The sequence below is a fragment of the Lolium rigidum genome, chromosome 3, assembly GCF_022539505.1.
Source record: "Lolium rigidum isolate FL_2022 chromosome 3, APGP_CSIRO_Lrig_0.1, whole genome shotgun sequence".
NCBI lineage: Eukaryota > Viridiplantae > Streptophyta > Magnoliopsida > Poales > Poaceae > Lolium > Lolium rigidum.
The window spans coordinates 174915204-174939263 of record NC_061510.1 but is presented as its reverse complement, the minus strand read 5'-3'; the positions used below and the strand labels follow the sequence as shown (position 1 = coordinate 174939263).

At 45.6% G+C, this 24060-nt stretch overlaps 1 protein-coding gene across 1 annotated transcript; it reads right to left on the bottom strand.

The window, feature by feature from the left end:
• Positions 1 to 2317: 2317 nt before the first annotated feature.
• Positions 2318 to 6239, bottom strand: LOC124702718. Its single transcript, XM_047234875.1, has 6 exons — positions 5629 to 6239; positions 4214 to 5448; positions 4061 to 4136; positions 3595 to 3962; positions 2914 to 3012; positions 2318 to 2813 (listed from the first exon to the last, which is right to left on the bottom strand). The coding sequence occupies exons 1-6, from the start codon at positions 6203 to 6205 to the stop codon at positions 2661 to 2663; spliced, it is 2508 nt and encodes an 835-aa protein (XP_047090831.1). The 5' UTR covers positions 6206 to 6239; the 3' UTR covers positions 2318 to 2660.
• Positions 6240 to 24060: the final 17821 nt, after the last annotated feature.

Here is a 24060-nt window from a genome sequence, read left to right as displayed (position 1 = left end):
GGGGTGAAATTGTTGCTTCTCTTATTGGGATGACCTACTTCTTCTTGTTTTCATTTGATGTGTTGGTAGTTTGTAAAGATGGAAGTTGAAAAACCCACACAATTGCACACTGTAATTTAGGGTCATTATGCCATAGCTCCGAGTTTCAAAAATGCCAATGCAAGATAAATAGAAACTTACCCAAAAAAATGGTATTGCCAGCACTTGGATAGTATGATAAATTCATCTTGCACTCTCATATATCGAATTGGTCATTTTTGCAGTGGCTTTTGTAAGTATTTTTTGTCATTTTTTTTCTCTAATATACACGAAGTTGGGAGCATTATACATCGAATTAACCTAGTAAATTATATTGTTAATTCCATTTCTAAGCATCTGAAACTAATGGCCTTGCATATTTCCGAAAAATGGCACTGCAAAATCAACCATTCAACCTTTAGCAAATGCCACAGCCAGCTCATGGATACTTTTATAAATCTCACTATGTGAATGGCATATATTTAATTGACCCTTTTCTGAAGTTGCATTTTTGGAATGCTTGAAATTGCAGTGACATATGTTAAGATTAAACTTATAGTTTATATTATTCCTGCCATTCCCTTCCATAACAACATGACAATCCGAACCAAATGCAGCTTCTCTATCCAACCTTATTTTACATGGAACGCAGACATTTCATTAACTTGGCACAGCATCATCGCCAGACATAGCCCTGATTACAGCACTATGGAGATTGTGATGCTTGACTTCTCTGCACCTAGCGCTGCCAGCTCATGGGTTGGCTTCTTACAAGAACAATGCACATAAACTACTTGACTTCTCTGAACAAGGCTCCAAGTGGTCCATCATCATAGCTGGTTGCCATGATCGCTTGTTTCAGGACTAGGTAATATCTAGCGAAAACAGGGTGTCGATTCGCATATGATCTGCCATGGCTATTGCATTGAGTAGAGCGTCCGTCAGTTCCATTATGATCATGTGCAATGCAATCCCATCCTCACCGTAAGATCTCTCAGTGTTTATCATGATCCAATCATTTTGTGGAGGTTGCCATTGGAGCACACCTTGCTGGGCCTCTTTTGGTTTCTACGCAAAGAATTCAGTCCATTCCCCGTGTCTTCGACCAGTAAACTGAAACTCTTTCACAGACATCCTACATTCTGCATTATTTCGCTCCGTCCACAAGCACCAGAATGTGGCGACCACTGTCATCATAGTGTCATGCGGGAGGGGAAAATCTCAAGCAGGAGCTCAAGGCTTGAGGCACAACTTAGAGAAAATAGCTCGGAGGTACCGGACGACTCCACACTCAAATGCACCGTGCCTAACATAGAACCTCTTAAGCAACCCTCTTTGTGGGTGCAGATGACATGTCCATAGGTAACAAGAGAACATCAGCAATAGGTGTGTTCTGCATCAAACGTCCAGCTATCGGTAAGGTTGATTCTGGACAAAACCAAAGACCACTGCCAGAGTGCCAAAGATGGTGAGAAACGGTAGTCCATCAACCCACTAGTTTTCCACCTATGGTGGACGGCATGCTGCTGATATGTCCAGGTAAATCCTGTACATTGTCTTATCACCTGCTTTTCAATATACCAACTAAGACTCTGGACGTCTGATCGGAGGCACAGACACGGACTGCAAGACAGTCCCGACTCCTGCGTGGTCTGCCTGCATGACGAAGACAATGTGGATCATGTGCTGGTCAGATGTGCTTACGCGCGGCAACTTTGGTTCCGAGGTTTGAGAAGGGCGGGACTTCTGCTTCAGGAGCCGGGGTTAGATAGTACCCTGGAAGCTTGGTGGACGGAGGCCAGAGGGCAGGTCGCAAGGCCGGACAGGAGGAGGTTCGATACGCTGGTAATCGCCATGGCATGGCTGATCTGGAAACAGCGGAACCCCAGGGTTTTTGGCAACATCAGAGATCAGTGTGACGTATCCCAGTTGGTATACAGGATTCATGATGAGTACAAGCTTTGGATGAGTGTGAGAGCCGGAGGAGAGGAAATCCTAGTGCGAGAGTGAGGCCTAGGTGCTTAGGTGTGGAGTTTTGGAGGGTTAAGCTGATTGTATGCAATCGGTTGTAATCTCTTGTAAACTTGTTCTCTACCTTCTATAAAAAATATAGCATGCATTTTGCATGCTCTCGAAAAAAAATCAACTAGCAGATCTCCTGCCAGTTCTACAAGAAGCACTAATAAAAAAATTTCACATGATATACAATATGAAACCTATGCAAAACCAGAGGGGAATCCACAACAAGCCCAGTTGAGTAACTTTTTTATTCCAACAATCAGGTCACCCCAAAACAATCTTTGAAAAAGTCAATTCACAAACCAATTGCTTCTTGTTTACAGCTTACAATAACAGGCGTTCTCATGGAACAGTTCAGTTCTAGATGACGCTTTACATTGGACTCTTACATCTTAGCATACAGATAGGGCAAGAATACACTAAAGTTACAGCAAGAATGTCACCAACCTGATGGCTGCTATGTATAACATACACTACATTGTCACCGCATCTGGATTTTACCATGAAAGGAAGCATTCTCCAGTTATTCCAAACGGATGGAGAGCAGCTTGTTTAATTCTTCTTCTATTACAAAGCACCTTATGATGATAAGAGTTGCTTGAAGCAACCACTCCAAAGGATGTTCATAACTCTCTCTGGCATTCAGAAGGAGAGGTTTGTCCATCACTAAACACCTTTACATGGCACAACGTTCCTCCAGCTTCATCTGCAAATGTTATCTTCCTCCGTTTCCTCAGCACTTCAGAATGAGAAGCGGCCTTTTTCCCCTCTACTGTCTGTCATTAAAATTTTAACAGCAACAAAACAAATGTAAGTTGAGAGTTCAGAAGAGACACCAATATTAATAATCAATCATAGAATCTGATAAACACCAACCAATATTTTGCAGAAGCGGTTGCAATCTTTGTTCATTATTGTCAACCATTTCCTTGTAGTTCTTTCCACTTCCAATGCATCCTCAGATGCTGCTCTGATCTGCACATTAGAAATTTAGAATTATAAGATAGCAGACAAGTATGGGAGCAGATAAGAGTTGATTTGCTTTCATAGCCTAAGATCAGAATGTCAGCAACAAAATTTATAATTACAAATGCTCTTTTTTTCCTTATAAAGACCACTGGGAAGCATAGGCCTCCGATAGTCTCAATTAAACACAGTTTCTATAGTATAGGAGGTAATTTGCATGGTATTACTATATGTTGAAGTCTGATAGAACTAACAAGACATCAGTTATCTGGGACACAGATCAGGTACATTAGCTTCTATAAGACATTTCAGAAAGTATTTGTAACTTTATGTCTGGGTTATAAAATGTCGCTAGCAAAAAAAAGTGCAACAGAGACAGAAAGGAAATGTGAAATGCAAATATTTTGGTTCTAAGGTGTCCGCTCTTGGGCCCACATGACATGTGAGTAGCACTTTATATGGTGTAATTTCATCAAAGAACCAGTATCTAATTATTTTGTTGTGGTATCAACAATCAATTGGTATGACAGAAGTAAATTTAACTAGGACTTCGAAATGGACAAGGATATATTGCATTTAACAATATCTCACCTCAGCAGAATTAACATTGGGAAGCAAAGCAAGTGCCTCTGATGACAAACTTTCGTCCACTATACTCCTCATCTGCTTCAAGCTTCTGATAAGATTTGCTGCAATGTTCTCTATGTCGTGCATTTGTCTCTCTGAAAACTCAACAACTTTCCTAGGGTCCAAGAGAGCTGATGACCTTCTCATGCAAGCACAAGTTGTCAGTTGAGGGGATTGGGATTCTGTTGACTTCAGAACTCCTTTGCTTGCAGAGGAGAGAGTTCTATCCTTAATTTTCCTGTCTGTGCTTACCACAGATTGGTCTTGCCTATTTGTTGTGTGAGGTAATGTTTGTCTATTTCTATCACAATCTTCAAGATGTATCTTCTTCTCTGAAACCAGCAAAGGTCACATCAACAACACAGCAATATAATAATATTAATTACTTAAACGTATTACAAAAATACTACAGATAGCACAGATTGCTTACTCAGCCTTTCAACTCCACGCAAATCAATACCAGTCAAAGCATTACAAAGCTTCTCCTGAGAAGTTGGTGACATGATCTGGAAACAGTAGTGCAAAATATGAGAAAATAAACCACAACTTTGCTTTGGGATGTAGTTAGAAAAACTTTGCAAACCTTTCTCTTGGACAACAGTTTTTTTGGAGTATGCTCTTCAATTGATTCTTCATCAAAGTAAACGTCTGACTTCTTTGTTTGTCCACTGGCTTTCTGGTGAGTAACAGCTGAATTTGAAGCTCCAGCAGGAATTTCTTGTATTTCCTTAGAAACAGAGGAGCTCTCTGATGTTACACAGCCACCTTTGTCCATTTCAACGCAAGCTTGGAATAACTGATGCTGCAAACCAAAATCTTCTACTGCTACTTGATCATTAACTGATCTACAAATGCCATCGTTCATTGCACAATTTAGCTGATTCATATCCTTTGATGAAGCCTCCTTGTGACTGGCAGATAAGAGTTGACTATCATGCACAGCATTTGCTTCAACCAGTGGGCTACGTACCACAGCAGAATCTGAGACTCCAACAAAAGTTTTAGTATCCAAACTCTTCCTCTGCACATGATTATTCAGAGCATCAAAAACTATACTTTCTAGCCGCCCATCTTGTGTGTCAAAATTGGCAGCATGAACCAAGTCAAGAGTCTTGTCGAAAGTAAAATTATAGTCAGTGGCTGGTTGTGCAACATTCATATGCAGTAACATATCATTTGTTCTAACACCATGGCAGACAACTGAATCTAATTGACCTTCTGCCTGCATCTGCACAGCCTCCTCAAGTGAAGTGCAATTCATCTCAGTGCTTTCACATGAATTTTGCATAGTATTAAACTCATCATTTGGAGAAGGCTCTTCCACAGCCCTGATGATTTCCGGTGTATTAACTTGGACAGGTCCTGGATAGCAGTATCCATCATTATCTACATAATAATCACAAGACTTTCCAACAGAACAAAACAAAAGTTCATTCCCAATAGAAGACATTTTCACATCTGAATTGGATATATCCTCTAATGGTTTCTGATGATTGCTCACTTCATTAATGCAATCTGATGAAGAAACATTGTTAGTTGTCTTGTTTTGCACTACATTGTCATCCAGATATGCTTCAACACTGTGAGGAAGTTCACATGAATGATCTGAAACATTTAGTTCGGTTGGTTGGGTGATGAAACCAGGCTGATGCACACATCCATTATCCTCTACTGGCTCCTCAGGCACGCACTCAAAGGAGTTGGTTTCACAAAAAGTAGATACTGCAGCCTCATGGACCTCTGTTTCTATTCTGCTACATATTCTGTTCTCCATTTCTGCACGGCAAACATCCTCTCCAACCATTTTTTCAGTACTGTCTGAAAGTTGGGCACAAAAACAGCATTTATCAATAATAATTCATAATATGGAAAAAAATTATTTCAAGAAAACCAGTATTAGGCAAAATAAGAGGGGCGCTCTGCTGGTTGATTGTATGTCTACATAGCAGAAAATGTAACATTAGAACTTAAATTTTGTTGAAATTACCAGCCACTCACCAATAGCATTTTCAATTTCCAAATGTTTTAGGTCCGAAGCTCTTCTTCCAAGCTTCACCGCCCTTGAGTAGTGCAATGGTGGGGAAGTTTGTGTAGGACTAGTCACGTCCCTCTTTGATATTGTATCTTCACCTTGCGGCGAATGTGGAGAAGCAGGCGCGTCTATCTTCTTTTTTGCTTTGCGAGGGGTTGTCTTTTGTCTCTTGCGTTTCAAGGCAATAAGGGGCTCATCCAGATCAACTTCCTCATCCGGTTTTTCATTCTCAAGATCAATAAATTGAGTCTCGAGGATCTTAGCTTTATATTGAGCTCTTAAATCTTTGAGAGAAACATTTTGTCCAGCCTCATAGTCAGCAACAGGGGCATCATTAGTTTTTGTTGGTGAAGGAAGGGCAAGGATTGCACCAAAGGAGCTTCTAGTTCCAATAGGCTCCTGGGAACTAGCCTCTTCAGGATCAACAATCTCAGTTTTGATAGACTTCAAGGGGCAGAAATCAGTTTCGCCGTCTTCTTCAGAGTATATTACACGGATGTCCTTGACTCTTTGAGACCTTCGTCTCTGACTCTGAACAGACATTGTGGCTGATTGACTGTGTTGGCAGCAAAATCAGATTGACCACACAAGTATGAAACGTTTCCTGTAGATATAAAAGAAAGCAGGTGTTATCAGCAAGTCAGTGGTGCACAGATGCATCAATACCTTCAGGAGAAATGAAGCCATGTTTCAAACGTGAAGTAAAAATTAAATATTTTGTCAATGTATTGTTGAATCAATAGATATATGTTTGCGGAGATGAAACAAAGTTGTTGCAGACTTTGTGCAGAAGCAAACAGATTGAGAGGATTCCAATGTTTTTTACATCAGCTGGCTATGAATCTCGCAAGCTGCAGATGCCGTATTGGCACTAAACAAAAGCACGCGGATTTGGCCGTAGAAAAAGGGCTGAAACTCGTTGTTCGAGGACAAGGTCAGGAATTCCTGAAACGGTCCCTGGCTCTGAGCTAAGAACTACGGACCAGCCCAGACAGGTAGCAGAAAAGAAAAGAAAAAAAAAAACAAATCTGATAAGGAGAACGAAAAGAAACATAGTAGATCTAGACCACTGGAGCCTGGAGGTACCTGGAGAAGGCGAGGGGCGGACGAATCGAGAAAAGCCGCCGGTGGGTGGGTCGGCGGCGCCAAGCCGTCTTACAGAGAGGAGGAGCGGCGGCGGTCGAGGGCTTTGCGGTACCGGGAGCTGGAACCCTAAACGGGGCTTCTTGCCTTGTGGGGATGGACGGCGTCGGTAGTGAGGATGAAGAGGAGGAGGAGGTGAGATGGGTGCTCCCTCCGCTGCCGCTGGTATTATTGACCGGAGCGATGCAGATGCGAGGAGGGCGGAGGGAAATTTGGCGCCAGTGTGGGCTGCGGGTGTTGGTTGGCGGAAAATTTGCAGCGGCCGCGTCCTGGAATTTGGAGGGTGGCGGCGGCGGCGGTCCGCTGGAGGGAGGGAGGGAGCGGGAAGGGTTTAGAGTGACCTTGTTTTTGTTTGCGTCCACATCACAGGCACGTGATTCAGCGTGTGAGCCCGACCGTCGGTAGCCTGTCCAGTCTCCATAGGCAGGGCGTTCGGATTTCCCGAAAATTCGGGACAGGCAATTTGGGTAAATTTGTTGTAATTCAGGTATGTGGTTTTATGCCCCCCGTGAATCTCCAATCTCCCTAAGAGCATCGCTCTCCCAAATAATCGTCGGCAAGGGCGTCGGCATTATCGTATGAGGTACGTCGGTACAGCATCTTCTATTTGGGGGAGCTGCTCCCACACCAGCGCACCGCCATACGACAAGCCCCAATAGATGATTTGAATTTGAAAACTCAAACAAAAGCATAGAAATTTGAATAAGTTTACGAATTTAAAGTTTGAGTCAACACACGGCCACCAAATTCAAATAGGTTTTCGAATATGAAGTTTGGGCCAACATATGGCCACCAAATCGTCGTCTCCGGCGCAAAAAAAAACGGCTTCCAAGCCAGCTGATCAGATGAACGAGGACACGGGCGGCTCAACCTCGACGACTTCCTCATCGGCGGCGAGCCCCGGCGGCAGCTCCGTCGCTGCAACAGGATCCACGATCGCCGGGGGAGGCATTAACTACGACGGTGCCGGCGAAGACATGAACGTGGAGGGTGCCGGGGGAGACATGAACGTGGAAGGTGCCAGGGGAGACGCCGACGTAGCTCACGCAGCCATCACCTCTTGGCCGATGCGCTCGCGGTACATCTCGTGCCACGCCCGCGCCAACGGGTCCATCTTCTCCATGTCGTCCATCAAGATCTTGGATTCTTGAGACATCTTAGCCAACGATAGTTGAGTCGCTTCGTTGGTGGCCTTCATGGCAGCGGCGTGAGCTTCCATCTTCGCCGCCTCCACCTTCTCCCTCTCCAACTCAATCTTCATGTCTTTCTTGTCGAGGATTGCCTTCCACACGACGACTGGCAAGGGATTAACTTATCAATGCCTACAGATTGTAGACTAGGGTTTTAGTCGGAAGTAGAGGGCAAGTAGATCTCGAAGGTTTCAGCCGAAAAGTACTCGACGATGTAAAAACTAGGGTTGCGTGGAACAATAAATCGATGCTCTCTTTGTACCTCGACTCCCCCTTATATAGGAGGCGGAGCCGAGGGATTCGTAATACACAAGTTACAGAGTCCGGGAGGGTTTCTAACCCGTCCCGTAAGATTACAAGTCTATATTTCCTAATACAACTCTAGCTTTCCTTAATAATAACTTGGGCTTCCGAATCTTCTTATTCTTCGAGTTATGTGCCTTCAGTAAACCCCGGGTACCATCTTCGGCAGGTCCATTGGGGATGCCTATGTCAGTAGCCCCCGTCTGTGGGAATTTTCAAGTCTTACTGGTATTTAGTGACCCGTGATAATACTTCGTCCCGAGCTTCGTCAAGTGCATCGACATCGTCTTCCAATGCTTTTCTGGAAGCTTCTTCATCGTATTCCGTAACTCTTGGAGAATCATGCTCTATTTCTATTGGCGCATCGCCTCGGCTCCATGGACCGTAAAAAACGGAGTCTCCCGTGTCGTCGTATTTGGTGTTGTTCGGATACTCCACAACACACTCGGCAGCTCCTCTAGCCAAGTATGTCGAGCTTTTTCCAATGGTCCTAACAAGCGCTTCTTAATACCATTGCAGATGATACCATTGGCTTTCTCGACTTGACCGTTGGTCTGCGGGTGCGCAACTGACGCGAAGTGCAATTTGATGCCTACCTCTGCACAGTATGCCTTGAATTCCTTGGATGTGAAATTACTGCCATTGTCCGTGACGATGCTATGAGGTACTCCAAACCGAAAGACAATGCTTTTCACGAACTTGATTGCCGACGCTCCGTCTGGTGAATTTATCGGCTTTGCTTCTATCCACTTGGTGAATTTGTCGACAGCGACGAGCATATACTTGTATCCTCCTGACGAGGTTTTGTGTAATTTTCCCACCATATCGAGACCCCATTGAGCAAAGGGCCAAGACAACGGTATTGGCATCAACTCTGCTGCCGGAGAATGAGGCCTTGCGGCAAATCTCTGGCACGCGTCACAAGTTCGCACTATCTCCTTCGCATCCTCGATTGCTGTCAACCAATAAAATATTGCTCTGAAAACCTTGGCCGCGATAGCTCGACTGCTTGCATGATGACCACATATTCCTTCGTGTACGTCCTTCAGAATTATCCTTCCTTCTTCGGGTGTGACGCACCTTTGTAACACACCCGAAATACTTCGCTTGTACAACTCCCCTTTGACCACAGTAAAGGCTTTGGATCGTCTAATAACTCGCCTTGCTTCAACTGGGTCCTCGGGTATTTCTTTCCTTAGGATGTATGATATGTACGCTTGCATCCATGGAATCTGCACCATCATTACTAGGTCTTGTTCCTCTTCTTCTTCTAGTGCTTCTTTTGGAGCCCCCGAGGGTTTCTCGTCTTTCTTCTTCTTCTGTGCTTTCTTCGGCTTTGTAGATCTTTCGGCTATCTCTTCCCAGAACACGCCTGGAGGAATTGCGAGACACTGCGACCCAATGTTTGCAAGAACATCGGCTTCATCATTGCTCAGCCTGCTGATGTGATTTACTTCGCATCCATCAAACAACTTCTCCAGCTCGTTATACACTTCCTTGTATGCTATCATACTTTCATTCACTACAAGAAAAGTTGCCATGGCCGACGAAGTTGAAGTCGCGCCGTGGTTGCTGGTGTACCATGGCCGACGATTTTTGGTCTCTCCGTTGTGCATGTCAAAACGTTTTTTTCTCGTTTTTGAGGCCACCTAGCCCGACGAAAACGGCCAAAACGTGGCGTATGGTGTCCCGGGACGTGGTGCATCTAGAATTCTCGGGTTCGCCGGCCGAGTCAACGCAAATCCGCACCGCCGAGGGATGTAAGGCCCAGATGGCAGCCTCTCTGGCATTGTTTTTTTCTTGATCGCGCCATCTCGTTCAACGCTCTCCGATCGAGCCGTTTACGATGCAGGATCATGGGTCCCGCATGTCATCCTCTATGAACCAAAATTCTTTCTATTCTTGGATTTTTTTTGACCCCCTTATTTCTGGCTACTTCCTTTTTCTTTTGATCCCTTGCCGCCTTGGAAACATTGAGACCGCTGCTGCTAATTGGGACCCGCATGTCATCCTCTATGAGCAATCAACTTTCTTTTCTTGGAGTTTTTTTGGCACCTCAAATTTGGTCACTTGCCTTTTTCTTTCGATCCCCCGCCCCTCTCAAACGGTGATACCGCCGTCGCTAAATGGGACCCGCATGTCATCCTCTATGTACTATAAAACTTTCTTTTCTTGGATTTTTTTGGCACCTCATATTTGGCCACTTACCTTTTTCTTTCGATCTCCTGCCGCCTCTCAAATGGTGAGACCGCTGCTGCTAAATGGGACCCGCATGTCATCCTCTATGTACTATAAAACTTTCATTTCTAGGATTTTTTTGGAACCTCATATTTGGTCACTTGCCTTTTTCTTTCGATCCCGTGCAGCCTCTCAAACGGTGATACCGCCGCCGATAAATGGGACCCGCATGTCATCCTCTATGTACAATCAAGTTTCTTTTCTTGAATTATTTTTGGCTCCCGATATTTGGTCACTTGCCTTTTTCTTTCGATCTCATGCCACGTTGAGGACCCCGCGGGCTCATGGGACCCGCATGTCATCCTCTATGTACTATAAAACTTTCTTTTCTTGGATTTTTTTGGCACCTCATATTTGGTCACTTGCCTTTTTCTTTCGATCCCCTGCCGCTTCTCAAACGGTGATACCGTCTGTCGCTAATTGGGACCCGCATGTCATCCTCTATGTACAATCAAGTTTCTTTTCTTGAATTATTTTTTGCTCCCGATATTTGGTCACTTTCCTTTTTCTTTCGATCTCATGCCACGTTTGAAACGTTGAGGACCCCTGCTGGCTCATGGGACCCGCATGTCATCCTCTATGTGCTATAAAAGTTTATTTTCTTGGGTTTTTTTTTCACCCTCTGATTTTTGGCTATTTCCTTTTTTTTTTGATCCCCTGCCGCCTTGGAAACTGATACGTCCAAAACGTATCTACTTTCCCGAACACTTTTGCTGTTGTTTTGCCTCTAATTTGTGTATTTTGGATGCAACTAACACGGACTAACGCTGTTTTCAGCAGAACCGTTCTGTGTCTCGTTTTTGTGCGTAAATCCAACTTTCAGGAAAAACCTCGAGATTTTGACAGAAGGCCCTATTTTCCCAGAATACTGACGGAGCCAGAAGGACAAATCAAGTGGAGGCCCGAGGGCCCCACACCATAAGGCGGCGCGGCCTAGGGGGGGCCCGCGGGGCCCTATGGTGTGGCCCCCTCGGCCGGCCTCCGACGCCCTCCTTCGGACTACTTATCGGCCTCGACCTAAAACGCACGGAGAGAAGTCGAAGTCGCCGTAAACCCTCCGAACGCCGCCACATCGCGAAACTCCGTCTCGGGAGCCGAAGTCTCCGTTCCGGCACTCCGCCGGACGAGGAATTGGAGGAGATCATCGCCGCCATCACCACCGATGCCTCTCCATCGACCAGCCATGTTTCCCCCATCCATGTGTGAGTAATTCCCCCGTCGTAGGCCGAAGGGGATGGTAGGGATTGGATGAGATTGGTCATGTAATAGCATAAGATTGTTAGGGCATAGTGCCTAGTGTCCGTAATTGGTACTTTGATGATATTGTTGCAACTTGTTATGCTTAATGCTTGTCACTAGGGCCCGAGTGCCATGATCTCGGATCTGAACATGTTATTGTTTCATCATGATATTCATTGTTTATGGTCTTACCTCGCAAGTTGTATACACATGTCGTCTGTCCGGAACCAATGGCCCCGAAGTGACGAAATCGGGACAACCGGAGGGGATGGTAGTGATGTGAGGATCACATGTGTTCACGGAGTATTAATGGCTTTGCTCCGGTACTCTATTAAAAGGAGTACCTTAATATCCAGATAGTTTCCCTTGAGGCCCTAGCTGCCACCGGCTGGTAGGACAAAAGATGTTGTGCAAGTTTCTCATTGCGAGCACGTACGACTATAATTGGAACACATGCCTATTGATTGCTTTGTACTTGGACACCGTTTTATTATTATCCGCAAATGCCCTCGCTATGATTGTTACATGAGTTTCTCTCATCCATGCAACGCCCGTTATCCGTCCCCGTGCCTACGATATTTTAATCCTGTCGTTTACTATAATCACTACTGCTGTCTTTGTTACTTTGCTCGCTGTTATTTCACTATCGCTCATCGCTATAAAACTGTTACTACTCGATAAACTCTTGCGAGCAAGTCTCGTTTCCAGTGCAACTTGAATTGACAACTCCGTTGTTAAGGCTTTCAAGTATTCTTTGTCTCCCCTTGTGTCGAATCAATAAATTGGGTTTTACTTCCCGCGAAGATCGTTGCGATCCCCTATACTTGTGGGTCATCAAGACTATTTTCCGGCGCCGTTGCTCGGGGAGCATAGCTTTATTTGGAAGTTCACTTGGATTTATATTGTTCGCCGCAAATTCTCCATCATGGGTAAACCTCGCGATACTAAGGTCGCCATATTACCATCCACTACAATGAAAGGTACAACTCCGAGTACCTCTCGCTGCTCTTGATTCACCATCCGTGATAAGTAAACTTGTTTCACCACCACAAGCTTCAAATGTCGGTACTTCGCCGAATCTGAAAATTCCTCTTATAATTGTGATGATGCTTCTACTTGTGCTTGATAATGATGGTTCGTTAGGATCTTTTCTAGATGCTACAATTGCTAGGTCTAGACAAATTGAAAATACTCGAAACTCCTAATGAAAATGCTCGTTACACTCGTTAATTCACCCGAGTCCGTTGAATACTCTAGTGATGATCTTGATGAAGATTATGTGGAACTTGATGATGATTTTATTGAAAAATGCAATGCTACTACCGATGCAAGAAAAATTAAAAAGTTGCTTGCGTAACATGTCGTTAGATATAAACCTGTCTCCTGATCCTAAATTTGCCACATCTCCTATAAACATTAAGGATAAAGATTATGATTTTTCTCTTGATCTATCTCATATAGCTATTGTTGAGAAAACACCCTTTTGTGGTACCTGAAAAAAAAGTGTCGTTGAACACATGATTGAGTTATCCACTCGAGTAGCTTGTTTTCTCGATGATGTTAACAAGCGTACTTACTTTGTTGCTAAAATCTTTCCATTCTCATTAAAGGATGACGCTAAAACTTGGTATAATAGTTTGCCACCTAATTCTATTAAAAGTCCAAAAGAATTGCTTGATGTTTTCTTCCGTAAATACTTTCTCGCTAGTGCTCAACATGTTGCTTTGCGGAGAATTTATAATTTTGACCAGGAAGATGGAGAGAAATTGCTCGAGGCTTGGGCGAGATTTTGCTCTCTTATTAGATCTCGGCTCGACCATGATTTGGAAAAGCATGATTTACTTGATATATTTTATAGTGGACTAACCATTGAGTCTAGGGCATACCTGGATAGTTCTCGCTGGTTGTGTTTTCGGAAAAGAACTCCGGACGACGTCGAAGAATTATTGGCTAAAATAGGCCGGAATCATGATGATTGGACTACGCTCGAACCAACTCCAACGCCAATATTGAAGAAGAGGGGTTTAATTAAATTGAATGATGAAGATATGAGGGAAGCCAAGAAGTCTCTCAAGGAGAAAGGTATTAAATCGAAAATGTGAAGAATCTTCCTCCCATAGAAGATATATGTGAGATAATTCCCCCTTCATCCATGATTGAGGTAAATTCCCTTCGATGCTTTACTAGAGAAGATATTCCGTATTCAAAACCTCCTCGCGCAATGCTTAGATGAGTTTGATAATTATATTGTTAAGCAAGAAAATTTTAATATGAGAGTAGAGAATCATCTAATTGAAAATTCTCAAGCTATTAGTGAATTGCATGATATTGTGGAGAGAACCTCCAATGATGTTAAGATGCTTGTTAAACATTTTCATATGGTTCAAACTCAAATTGATCAACTCACTAAAGTGCAAAATGACTTGTTGGGAAATAATGCTAAAGAAAAACATGCTTATGAAGTAACAACTAGAGGAGGTGTTTCTACTCAGGATCCTCTATATCCTGAGGGACATCCCAAAAGAGTTGAACAAGATTCTCAACGAATTAAAACTAGTGCTCCATCTAAGAAAAAGAAAAAGAAACATAAGAATGTTGTAGAATCCTCTGAACCTGTTAATGATCCTAATAGTATTTCTATTTCGATGCCGAAACCGAAAGTGGTAATGAACATGATAAAGATAATGATAAGAATGATACTCCGATAAAGAAGAGGGTGAAGATGAGCCCGAAAAGCAAGATAAAAATAAAAAGTATACTAAAGAAGATTTTATTGCTAAGAAACATGGTAATGAAAGGGAACCATGGGTGCAAAAGCAAATGCCTTTTCCCGCTAAGAAACTAAAATCAAAGGAAGAAGAACACTATAATAAATTTTGTGATTGGATGAAACCTTTATTCTTGAAAATCCCTTTGACTGATGCTATTAAATTGCCTCCTTATTCAAAGTATATGAAAGATATTGTTACTAACAAAAGGAAGATCCCCAATGAGGAAATTTCCACTATGCTTGCTAATTAGTCTTTCAATGGCAAAGTTCCAAAGAAGTTGGGCGACCCAGGTATACCTACTATTCCTTGTTCTATTAAGAATAATTATGTTAAAACTGCTCTATGTGATTTGTGAGCCGGTGTTAGTGTTATGCCTTTTTCTCTATACAAGAGACTTTATCTAGATAAGTTGATACCTACTGATATATCTTTGCAAATGGCTGATAAATCTACTGCTATTCCTGTTGGTATATGTGAGGATGTTCCTGTTCAAGTTACTAATAACTCGCTTGATATTAACTGATTTTGTTGTGTTGGAAATGCCCGAAGATGATAATATGTCTATTATTCTTGGGAGACCTTTTCTTAACACCGCAGGGGCTGTTATTGATTGCAATAAAGGAAAGGTTACTTTCAATGTTGATGATAAGGAACACACCGTCTATTTCCCCAAGAGGATTGAAAAAGCGTGCGGAGTTAATACTATTTCTAATGTGAGAACTATCAAAGTGGGAACTATCGATTGTCCTATATATGAGCCTAAAGAAGAATATCAAACTCTTATGATTGGATCCATATCAATACAATTCAAGGTAACATGATTGATTTGAGGTTTATATCTTCATATGCTATGTAAAATTTATTTGGTGGCAAGACTGGATCAACCTTGTTAACAAATACATTTTATATGCATAGAGGAGGTAAACAACATCTCTTTCTTACTCCATTTGCTCTAGTCGCTGTAGCACTTTTATTTTTCAAAGTTCCTTAGTTAATTAGAGATTTCAAAAAATTTCCGGCCGCGTAATAATAAACTAAATACCCGTAAATGTGCATTTTTCAAAGTTTTCAAAAATTCGCAAAAATTACACCGTTGGTCCTATTTTTCGACGAGGCACCTGGGAGCACCTGGGGATGACCAGTGGGGCACCCCAGGGTGGCACCCCACAGGCCGGCGCGGCCTGCAAGGGGGGCGCGCCACCCTGGTGTGTGGGCCCCCCTTTACCCCACTTTTTCATCTCTTTCTCCCAGCATCTTCTCTCTCCCGAAAAAACTCGAACCAGCTTTCTCTCACTCGCGTTTTTGCTCAAGAGCTCAGGATTTTTTGATCTCTTTGCCCAGCCCAGATTTCTGTCTGAAATTTGGCACATTTGCTCTCCGGTATGTGACTCCTCCGCCTATCCAAGTAGAATTTTGTTTGGTTGAGTATATCTTAAATATTTTGCTGCTGTAGGTAACATGTTTAGTGAGCTTGCATGCTTGTTCTAAGTGGTATAAACTAGTTTTGATGCATGATTAGTACTCTAGCAAGTTCCTATCGTAGTTTCCCTCAATTATATGTCACCAAATCAAGTTTTATATTGTTTGTTGAAAAATTTCAGAAAATGGAAGGGAGTAGGCACCAACTTAACCAACAAGAATTAGAGGTGCAACGAGTCATGAGAGTTCACCGAGAAGAAGGAGTATATCCCGCTTATTACCCATGCGTGGATTTTATGAGAAGTGCGGGGATTTTACAAGATGTTCAAAGACTAATCTCTCATGCGGGATTGGATGATTTTGTTGATGGTGAACCATGCCAATATGCAAAACCGACTATGTCGGTAGTGCAAGATTTTAAATTCAATTGGTCACGATCTAACCCCATGGTTCAAGTACAAAATTTATAATAAAACTCGTCAACTTGCCATTCAATGATTTTTGTGCAAGCAATCGAGTGCCGCAGCTGGGGATCATGCGAGAAGATAAAGGGATCGCCGCAAGAGTTCTTGGACCTCTTCAAGATGATTTGTCATGGAAGAAGCTTCTCAGAGGATGGTGGGAGGATTGGTCAGTCACGGAAAGTGCGGTTAATGCATACATAGAGGGAGGAAGCCATCGTGCAAGAGGCAACACGGAGGAGGCCGAGGAACACCTCGATTCGTCATCCGATGCAGCGAGCTCTTCGCATCCACAAGTTGGGTATGTGTGACGCCCCGGAACCGGTACCATGAGGATCCCAGCGATCCCGCCGAAATCCGCACGATATCGATCCAGAGACGCCCTCCGACACAACGTGCGCGACGAATCACACACGTGATGCCAGAGGAATTAACACGAGCGGTAACATTACAACGAATTACAATAGAGCCCACAAGATACATATATTACAACAAGGACTCCAACGAGTCAAGATACAAATATGCAATACAAAGATCCGAATCATACGAGAAGATCGAATGCGTCCGAGTACGGACAAGATACAAATTGGACTAAGAGTCCTCGAAGATAACCGATGGCGTCCATAACCCCGCCCGAGCCAAGCCGGAAGGGTAACCTTGCTAACGTCGTCATCTCGTACCTGTCAAAGTCGGGCCATCGGTTGCCGACAAAAGGGAGGAAGCAAAAGAGAAAGGGAAAAGGCGAGAGTAAGTACCAAGGAACGAACTCCAGCACGTACTTAGCGAGACCGGAAATGGCTATGCTCGCCGAGCGAGTATAAATATATATCGCCTGGGGCTATATGGTAGGTTTAGCGGCAACAAAACTATAACCAATAGGGACACGCTACAACATCCGTCTACTCAGAGAAGATAAGAGAGCGCATAAGGTAACAGATAAATACTACACAAACATAACCCGACCAAATACACATATCCCCTTCAACAATTGCGAAGAGGCAATGTAAAAGGCACTCATCGGTGGGCAAGTTTTATTAGGTATCGGTTGTAGTAATGCTATATTACTACGCAAGTTATTAGCAGATTATTAGCAACAAGATAACGGTGCAAGTTGTTCTATGATCAAGCTATACAATTCCAAGTCGTCCATAACCGCGGACACGGCTTATCGATAAGATGTACACCCTGCAGGGGTTGCCCAAATGTAACCATACGCATGCTCGACCCACTTACGACGAGGTGGATGTCTCACAACAAGACCGTTCCCGTTCAACAAGAAAGTCTAGGGGGCCACCCGACTAAGCTACCCGTAACGAAGTCCGGCCGTACTCCGAAGCGGACTCGGGGTTTGCGACGGCGGCTAGGCGTGCGAACCACACGCTTTCGCTAAACGTCCCGCGGGGTACGGTACGAGAATATAAACACCCGAAGGCAACAGGAAGTAAACACCCGAAGGCAACAGGAAGTAAAGCATGGCATACATGGCATAGGCAAATAAAACCAAGGTTGTGGCCCCCTTTTCAACCGACTTGAGAAAAGGTAAAGGGTGAGGGGGTCCCAATAATCGTCCCCACGCATGGGTAGAGCGCTCAATCTTGGAACGGATAACAAGAACTCGGGTCCTAGGGGACATTAGCGAGTCAAAGTTCCGATGCTTTCGCAAAGGGGCTCACGGATGCCTCTCGCTTACAATTTTAGTTGTTAACAAATAAGTAAAGCATGTGTATCTCCAACAACCGACATAGCATGTGATAACCTCCCAACAACCCAACATATCCCGATAACAGATCGAGATAAACAACAGAGTCTAGACACGCCTACGACTCGCAAGGCTCAAACATCAAGCAACGGCTATGGATAAGGAATGGTACATATAGGATTATTATGGTAAACAAGTGGATAGGACACGTGACTCGATAAAGAATCGCAACATAAGGATAGCAGTGCGAGGGAGAGAGTAAATAGGTGAAGAGAGAGGGCTCGCCTGTGAAAAGCTGCAGAAGAACTTGTCGTATCTCACAACACCACTTCGTGATCCTATCCGGGAAGAAGCAAATGCTACAACAACCAACGGATGCACATCTTACTACTACGGCAAAAGAATCGGCATGATCATGATATGATATGCATGGCATAGCAAACATGATGCGATGCAACTTATACAATTTAAGCGAAATCGGAATCCCGACACACAATTATTAGGTTCGAGTTATTTTTTTTACCCCGCATATTAAATGTTATTAGCATGCAATACATGGCATAGGTGCGCTACACAAAATTAAATGGAACCGGGACAAAATATTAATCCCGCACAATTCCATATTTTGTTATTAGGTGAATCGCTATTTACCCGAACCCACAAGATATCCGATGCGATGCAACATGTATGGATGATGCAACAATTTATATAGCACATTTATAAAATAGGTTGGTTAGGGTCGGGGTCTCACGGCATCGAATCGGAGAGCGGACATCGGATGGAACGAGAAGTAGACGAAGCGGCGGGTTCGGCCTTGAAATCCGAGAAGGAGAACTTGGGGTACCGATGACGAAGGTCTTCGTGTTCGTAGCATCGCCGCAGCACTCATAGCACCGTTCCACACACAAGACCATGGCATCACCAACAACAACACAGCTCCAATTTCAATACGAACACCACCACATCAAACGAGCACCAACATCTTCGCAGACACCTCACCAAAACCACCGAGAAACAGGACATCAACATGTCCCGGCAGAGTTTAGGACAACGCCTTGTCCACGGACGAGAGCTTCGCGGGCACGGACAGCAAGGTCGCGGGTGAACCGCGACGGGTGAACTCCGGCCAAAACGGAGGAAGACGCGCTCGGGCGGAAGCCGACGAGAAGAGCGCGAGGGCGGCGCGGGTGCGAGAGACGAGAACAAGCACGGCCGGGGGTGGTGCCGCGGCGCGGTGGCCGGAGCCCGGGGAAGGGCGAGGGCCGCACGGAGGCTTGCGAGGATGCGGTCGGGTGGCGCGGCCGCAAGCATGGAGTTGGCGACGGCCGCCGCCGACGGGGTTGGGGATGGGGCGCGCGGCCACGGGAGAGGAGGAACCGGCGAGGTGGCGGCGCGGCTGCAGGAGGGCGGCGTCGGTCGGCCGTCCTTGGCGGCGGGGTACCGACGATGCCCCGGGAGGAAGAGAGGCGAGGCCCGCGCGCGGAGGAGGGACGAGGATGCGGGCGGTACGTGGCGAGAGGTGGCGAGCAGCGCCGGCGGCGCGGGCGTCCGCAGGGCGGCGCCATGGCCGAAGCTCGGGGAGGAGGGAGGTGGCGAGGCGACGGGTTCGGGTCGGGGAGGGAGACGCCGGTGCTCTCCTCGCGAGCGAGAGAGTTGCGAGAGGCTCCGGGGTCGAGCAGGGGTGAGGTGGGAGGACCGCAACGGAAAAAGAAAAGGAGGAGGGGTTTTTTCGGAAAATGGCCGGAGCGGCGGCGGAGGGTGGAGAGGCAAAAATGCCAGTGGAGCCGGTGGTGGAGCTAGGGTTTCGGCCGGGGGCCTTGGGCCGCCGGTTGGGCCAACTTGGGCCTCGCAGCATGGCCGGTTGGTCGGGGCTTTCTCCCCCCCTTTTTTTATTTAAAACTCGTTTTCCTTTTTATTTGTTTCTGTTTATTTTAAAACCATTTTTCAAATAGGTTTTTAGGACGAGAAAAATAAGAAGAAAATTATATTTTATTTTGAGATAAAAGGAGGTGAATTATGTTATGCAACAAAATATGTTTTAATAAAATAATTTTGAGATCCAAAACTATGCATGATGACATGATGATGCACGGAACAAAAACAACGGCGAAACTAATAGGGGGTGTTTTCCGGGGCCGTTACAATCGACACCACTAACAAAGAACCTCGCCCCGAGGTTCCACCTCAAGGTACGGGGGAGAGAGGTGAACTATCGGGTCTTCAGGCGACGTGTCGATCTCCTCGACACCACTAACAAGAATTCTTGCTCCACGTAGATCGGCGACACCACTAACAAGAAGTCGTTGTCCCGTTGTCGATGATGCGCTTCCGTCGGGAGCCTCGGTCGCAGATGATCACACACCGTACACAAAGATGGAAGGAGTAAGAATCGCATTGATCCACCCATTCAAGTAACAAGAGCGAATAATAAGAGTAGTCGGTATGGTCGCGACTCCATCCCGCACTCAAAGTATTACTCTGTACATGAATAAGAGAATCGTGCAACCAACTCCGGGAATACAGATTGATGATCTTGGTAAATATCGACATCGAAGGTTCATAAGGTCAAAAACACAAGGGATAGAGGAAGGATCACATAAACCGAGATGGCGTCAACAGAGAAGACAAAGGTTAGCCGCCGGTGATGTTCTTCTATCAGAAATCTTCAGAGATCGATCCTATTAGGTTAAGGCAGAGATCGTCCAACCCACGTGGAAACCTAAGACTCGGAAAAACTCGGATAAGAGAGAAGACTCAAAACTCGCATAGGTAAGAAGAGAAAGAATAGGGATAAGGAGAAAAATCAGAGCTAATCAGAACTATCCAACGAGTTTTAGAAAATAGGTTTGACACTAGACATAACATCGTCCGTTGGCAAGGTTATCCTACAGGCTGGACTAGTGGGGTACCGTCAACCTGAGCTCTGATAGCAACTTGTGACGCCCCGGAACCGGTACCATGAGGATCCCAGCGATCCCGCCGAAATCCGCACGATATCGATCCAGAGACGCCCTCCGACACAACGTGCGCGACGAATCACACACGTGATGCCAGAGGAATTAACACGAGCGGTAACATTACAACAGAATTACAATAGAGCCCACAAGATACATATATTACAACAAGGACTCCAACGAGTCAAGATACAAATATGCAATACAAAGATCCGAATCATACAGAAGATCGAATGCGTCCGAGTACGGACAAGATACAAATTGGACTAAGAGTCCTGAAGATAACCAGTGGCGTCCATAACCCCGCCTGAGCCAAGCCGGAAGGGTAACCTTGCTAACGTCGTCATCTCGTACTGTCAAAGTCGGGCCATCGGTTGCGACAAAAGGGAGGAAGCAAAAGAGAAAGGGAAAAGGCGAGAGTAAGTACCAAGGAACGAACTCCGGCACGTACTTAGCGAGACTGGAAATGGCTATGCTCGCCGAGCGAGTATAAATATATATCGCCTGGGGCTATATGGTAGGTTTAGCGGCAACAAAACTATAACCAATAGGGACACGCTACAACATCCGTCTACTCAGAGAAGATAAGAGAGCGCATAAGGTAACAGATAAATACTACACAAACATAACCTGACCAAATACACATATCCCCTTCAACAATTGCGAAGAGGCAATGTAAAAGGCACTCATCGGTGGGCAAGTTTTATTAGGTATCGGTTGTAGTAATGCTATATTACTACGCAAGTTATTAGCGAATTATTAGCAACAAGATAACGGTGCAAGTTGTTCTATGATCAAGCTATACAATTCCAAGTCGTCCATAACCGCGGACACGGCTTATCGATAAGATGTACACCCTGCAAGGGTTGCCCAAATGTAACCATACGCATGCTCGACCCACTTACGACAGGTGGATGTCTCACAACAAGACCGTTCCCAGTTCAACAAGAAAGTCTAGGGGGCCACCCGACTAAGCTACCCGTAACGAAGTCCGGCCGTACTCCGAGCGGACTCAGGGTTTGCGACGGCGGCTAGGCGTGCGAACCACACGCTTTCGATAAACGTCCCGCGGGGTACAGTACAGAATATAAACACCCGAAGGCAACATGAAGTAAACACCCGAAGGCAACAGGAAGTAAAGCATGGCATACATGGCATAGGCAAATAAAACCAAGGTTGTGGCCCCCTTTTCAACTGACTTGAGAAAAGGTAAAGGGTGAGGGGGTCCCAATAATCGTCCCCACGCATGGGTAGAGCGCTCAATCTTGGAACGAGATAACAAGAACTCGGGTCCTAGGGGACATTAGCGAGTCAAAGTTCCGATGCTTTCGCAAAGGGGCTCACGATGCCTTCGCTTACAATTTTAGTTGTTAACAAATAAGTAAAGCATGTGTATCTCCAACAACTGACATAGCATGTGATAACCTCCCAGCAACCCAACATATCCCGATAACAGATCGAGATAAACAACAGAGCCTAAACACGCCTACGACTCGCAAGGCTCAAACATCAAGCAATGGCTATGGATAAGGAATGGTACATATAGGATTATTATGGTAAACAAGTGGATAGGACACGTGACTCGATAAAGAATCGCAACATAAGGATAGCAGTGCGAGGGAGAGAGTAAATAGGTGAAGAGAGAGGGCTCGCCTGTGAAAAGCTGCAGAAGAACTTGTCGTATCTCACAACACCACTTCGTGATCCTATCCGGGAAGAAGCAAATGCTACAACAACCAACGGATGCACATCTTACTACTACGGCAAAAGAATCGGCATGATCATGATATGATATGCATGGCATAGCAAACATGATGCGATGCAACTTATACAATTTAAGCGAAATCGGAATCCCGACACACAATTATTAGGTTCGAGTTATTTTTTTTACCCCGCATAATAAATGTTATTAGCATGGCAAGACATGGCATGGGTGAGCTACGCAAAATTAAATGGAACCGGGATAAAATATCAATCCCGCACAATTCCATATTTAATATTAGGTGAATCGCTATTTAACCCGAACCCACAAGATATCCGATGCGATGCAACATGTATGGATGATGCAACAATTTATATAGCACATTTATAAAATAGGTTGGTTAGGGTCGGGGTCTCACGGTATCGGGTCGGAGAGCGGACGTCGGATGGAACAGGAAGTAGACGAAGCGGCAGGTTCGGCCTTGAAATCCGAGAAGGAGAACTTGGGGTACCGATGACGAAGGTCTTCGTGTTCGTAGCATCGCTGCAGTACCATAGCACCGTTCCACACACAGCACCATGGCATCACCAACAACAACACAGCTCCAATTTCAATACGAACACCACCACATCAAACGAGCACCAACATCTTCGCAGCACCTCACCAAAACCACCGAGAAACAGGACATCAACATGTCCTGGCAGAGTTTAGGACAACGCCTTGTCCACGGACAGGAGCTTCGCGGGCACGGACAGCAAGGTCGCGGGTGAACTGCGACGGGCGAACTCCGGGCCAAAACGGAGGAAGACGCGCTCGGGCGGAAGCCGACGAGAAGAGCGCGAGGGCGGCGCGGGTGCGAGAGACGAGAACAGCACGGCCAGGGTGGTGCTACGGCGCGGTGGCCGGAGCCTGGGGAAGGGCGAGGGCCGCACGGAGGCTTGCAGGGATGCGGTCGGGTGGCGCGCTGCAGCATGGAGTTGGCGACGGCTGCCGCTGACGGGGTTGGGGATGGGGCGCGCGGCCACGGGAGAGGAGGAACCAGGGAGGTGGCGGTGCGCTGCAGGAGGGCGGCGTCGGTCAGCGTCCTTGGCGGTGGGGTACTGACGATGCCCCGGGAGGAAGAGAGGCGAGGCCCGCGCGCGGAGGAGGGGACGAGGATGCGGGCGGTACGTGGCAGAGGTGGGGAGCAGCGCCGGCGGCGCGGGGCGTCTGCAGGGCGGCGCCATGGCCGAAGCTCGGGGAGGAGGGAGGTGGCGAGGCGACGGGTTCGGGTCGGGGG